The sequence below is a fragment of the Megalops cyprinoides genome, chromosome 6, assembly GCF_013368585.1.
Source record: "Megalops cyprinoides isolate fMegCyp1 chromosome 6, fMegCyp1.pri, whole genome shotgun sequence".
In the NCBI taxonomy this organism is placed as follows: Eukaryota; Metazoa; Chordata; class Actinopteri; order Elopiformes; family Megalopidae; genus Megalops; species Megalops cyprinoides.
This window is the reverse complement of record NC_050588.1, coordinates 27371105-27375350: the sequence shown is the minus strand read 5'-3', so window position 1 is coordinate 27375350 and position 4246 is coordinate 27371105. Positions and strand designations below refer to the sequence as shown.

Sequence of the window (4246 nt, the reverse complement as noted above, 5' to 3'; positions counted from 1 at the left end):
TTGGACTGTCCTTCAAGGACGACGTTCTTTGAGCGATGAAGGAGGTGGTAATATACTCTACATTGTCTACATTCCAGATCCTCCTATAAAGTACAATGACGTTTAAAACTAGTGATTGGGAAAGGTGTTTTACCTCATCTTAGTGTTCATGAAACCACTCTTTAATATGTTTAGCAGTGTGTGTGTGTATGTATGTTATCACCTTGGAATATGGGAACATCTTTAGGAAACAGTGTTTCCAAGTGGTTCCCTAAAATTCCTTAGTATTGCTTCATCATAATTCTACCATGCAGAGCAATAATCAGACCCCATGACTCCCACAAGATGACTGCCCGTAACAGAACAGATCCACCACCATGTTAGCAACAGACAGTTTGAGTTGAAGACTTCCTTTGGCATTCTGCAAATGTAAACCCATCCAAATGTTGGGAAAAAAGTAAAAGACAACTCATCAACCATATTATTTTCTCCCACTGCTTAGAAGTCTGGTTTTGTGATCATTATACCATGTTATGTGTACTTGGACATTGGTTAAATGGCAACCCTGAAATAAATGTTAGCTTTGTGAATCTCACAATGTTTTTCTCACAATGTTGAGACTGGGTCAAAGAGGTAGAGATTCAGTTCTGTGGAATTTTTTTAGGCCATTGTTTTGGGGTTTATCCTGTTAGATGTCTCATGTTGCTTTAGAAACTCATGTTAAAGTGATGATTTTAAAATGTCTTTTATAGTAAAAGCATTGTATTGATAATTAGTATTGACATTAATATGAAACACATATGTAGACTCCTTTTAAATTCTGATTTAGCTACTTCAACATACAAGTCATTTCTCAGGTGGTGTCTCCATTATTTTGTCTATCCCCTGCATGCATATTATTACTATTATTATAGCTCTTTACACATCACCGTGGACACAACATATTTTATTAAAACACTTCTTTTAAATCCAAAATAACTACCAAAATGTATTTTCTTTTGTTACAGTTAATGAATACCCCACTAATAATTGTCATAATTGGTGTCATCATGACTGTTACATGATTTAATGATACCATTATCTGGATAATATTAGTACTGTGATCTGGTAAAAGCTACAGATTATTTAACTTACTTGTACCCCCCCCCCCCCCCCCCCCCCCTTTCTCTCATCAGCATCAAATGAAAAGCACTTGGTGAAATGGAAGAGCACTACTGTTCCACTTTTTTCTTTTTCTTTTACCCTCCTGTAGCAATGCAGTTTAAAATATGCCAATAACAATTGCCAATTCCAATACCAATGTACCAATTCTCTATTCTTTATGCAAAAGTAGTAGAAATGTGTTATAGTGACGTGAAATGTGCTTTAAGTCGTTTGTATCTTTACCATAGCAACAGAGGTTTTTTCTCAGCTTTTGTTCAGTATGATCCTTCTCTTTTCTTTCAACACCCTGCTTTATTTAGTTCTTATGCGTCACTCCCAACCTCACCTGACCATTACAGAGAAAAGGACATAATCCTGATTACCCTGATGAGGTCTATAAGAAAATAATTGATGTGTGGAATATTTTGGGCTTTGGGTACCTTTCTGTACCACTGTAATTCACTCCATGGTAGATAACTGAACATTACAAGTTTACAATCATGTACAGCTTCAAGCAGCCCATTTCTGGAAAGGAAGACTTCGTTTACTCTTGGAGCTCACCATTTATCATGGAGCTAGGCATTATCACAGAAGTAAACAGACTAAACAGCAGATGTGGCTCCAACACAGGAACAGTGACATCATTACTCATTTAATTAGCAGAAAGGTCAAGTGTGACTATATATTACACTGTTTGCTTGTACTACTTTGGTGATGAACGTGATTATAGTGGAACAAAGAGCATGCAGTTTCTGTTTTCTATATTATGGTCTTATTTTTGTTCATTCTGACTGCTGCAAATGAGTCTGATAATGAGCTTGGTTAGTTAGTTACTTATTCTGGTATTTGATAAATCAGAGAAGACATCAGATCAGAATTTCAATAGATGTTTATACCTTGATTCTTTTACAGTTACCACAGTTATGCATTCAAACACAACATGACAGCCTCCTCCCTATGGATACACCTGAAAGGCAGACTTATCCTAAACTGACCTGTCAATATTTAAAACATTTATAGAGTAATAGTGACTGGCAAGAATGATTTAATATTTAGATGGTAAACAGCTGTCTCACAAAAAACTGATTTGTATCAATTTACAGCCTACTGTGCTAGTTTTTGCTGTACTTATTTTATTAACATGTATATCTAAGCCGTCGGGGAAAAGTAAATATGTATTCAACAATGAACTCCATAGTTTAGTTGGATATTTCAAGAACAAAACAAGACAATAGACATTGTAAGGCTGATTAATACATGTTTAGTCTGCCTGACCAAATATTTCCTTGGTTTTATTATTATGGAACCACTCAAGGTACCATTTAAGTATGCAAGAAGGGTAATGTAAATTAACTGTAAATCCAATGTTTTTGTTTATGAGTACCCTGCAACTTACTAGTTCATGCTCAATACTGCTATATTCAAATGTTCTTTGTTCCTTTTTTAGGTATTTCCGGCAAAATACAGAAACCTCATCACAGATTGCTACATTTCTGCCAACTCCATGTGACACCATGTGAGGACCCTGTGAATTACAGCAATGGAGAGCACATCTGAATTTTTCTTCATAGACAATTTTTTAAACAACACTTGGAAAAACCAGTCTGACCATGAAGAAAGAGTGTATACCAACTCAACCGGCTCTGTCCAGCATCAAATAAACAGTGTGCTCCTGGGTCTATTGCTTGGCACAGTGTCACTGTGCACTGTGATCATGAACATCCTGGTACTTTATGCTGTGAAGAAGGAACGGACTTTGCACACAGTGGGAAACCTCTACATCGTTAGCCTCTCTGTGGCAGACCTGATTGTCGGGGCTACTGTGATGCCGCTAAACTTGGTCTACTTGCTGGAGGATGAATGGAATCTTGGGCACATAGTTTGTCAGTTTTGGCTGGTGATGGATTACGTTGCCAGTACAGCCTCTATTTTTAGCCTGTTTATTCTGTGTTTGGATCGGTACCATTCCGTGCGCCAGCCGCTTAGGTACCTAAAATACCGGACCAGGGGCAGGGCAAGTATGATGATCTCAGGCGCCTGGCTTCTGTCCATGACTTGGATCATCCCCATTCTGGGCTGGCGGACCTTCTCTGAAGCTGACCCAAAACCAGAAACAGAAAATAAATGTGACACAGATTTTCGATTTGTCACATGGTTCAAAGTTCTGACAGCAGTCCTGAACTTCTATGTCCCCTCATTGTTAATGCTCTGGTTTTACACACAGATTTACTTGGCTGTGAGGCGCCATTACCGCCAGAGGGACAACATCAACAAAGCCATCCGTTTCTCTGACAAAAATGGAAAGACCAACACCACAAGGGAACACAGTGCCCTACCAGCTTATTCCAATGCTGAGGGTTCCTTTGATCAGTATAGCTTAGAACAACCGTATTATTCAAAGCAAACTATTGAAGAACAAATTCATGAAAACTGGGAGAAAAAAAAGTCAAATCAGTGTTGCTACCAGGCAGCCTTATTCACTGTTCCAAAATGCAAGAAAACACCAGCAGAACCCTCTGAAGACTGCTCTCCTTCTTGTCCAGAAGATGATCCAGATCCAGAGACCCCTTTGAAGCTGTCATCTCTACCCATTGGCATCCTGCAGTCAGAAAATGACAACGTCCCAACAATGCTTGTGTCACTGAATGACTGCAACCTGCCAGTGCCAAATTCCATAGCCGGCATGTGTGAGATAACCAACTTATCTGATGTGCAGAAATATGCAACGGTTATTTGCACCAGTGACTTTTCCCATGCGGTGGCCTCGCCTTGGTCTGAAGGGCCTGACCCAAAGCTTGACTCAACCAGCGTGCTTACTCTGAAGCAGTCCTGGCAGAAGTTCTGCACGCAGTCAAAGCAGTGTGTCCAGAGCCTGCGCATGCGGAAAGAGCGGAAAGCCGCCAAGCAGCTGGGCTTCATCATCGCAGCCTTCATGGTCTGCTGGATCCCATACTTCGTCATCTTCATGGTGATGGCCTTCTGCAAGACCTGCATCCACCACGACCTTCACATGTTTACCATCTGGCTTGGCTACTTCAACTCCACACTGAACCCTTTCATCTACCCACTCTGCAATGACAATTTCAAACGGATTTTCAAACGCATACTCCACATTCACTTGTGA

At 39.8% G+C, this 4246-nt stretch overlaps 1 protein-coding gene across 1 annotated transcript; it reads left to right on the top strand.

The window, feature by feature from the left end:
- Positions 1–2662: 2662 nt before the first annotated feature.
- On the top strand, positions 2663–4246 carry hrh1 (histamine receptor H1). The gene has a single exon (XM_036531770.1). The coding sequence runs from the start codon at positions 2663–2665 to the stop codon at positions 4244–4246; it is 1584 nt and encodes a 527-aa protein (XP_036387663.1).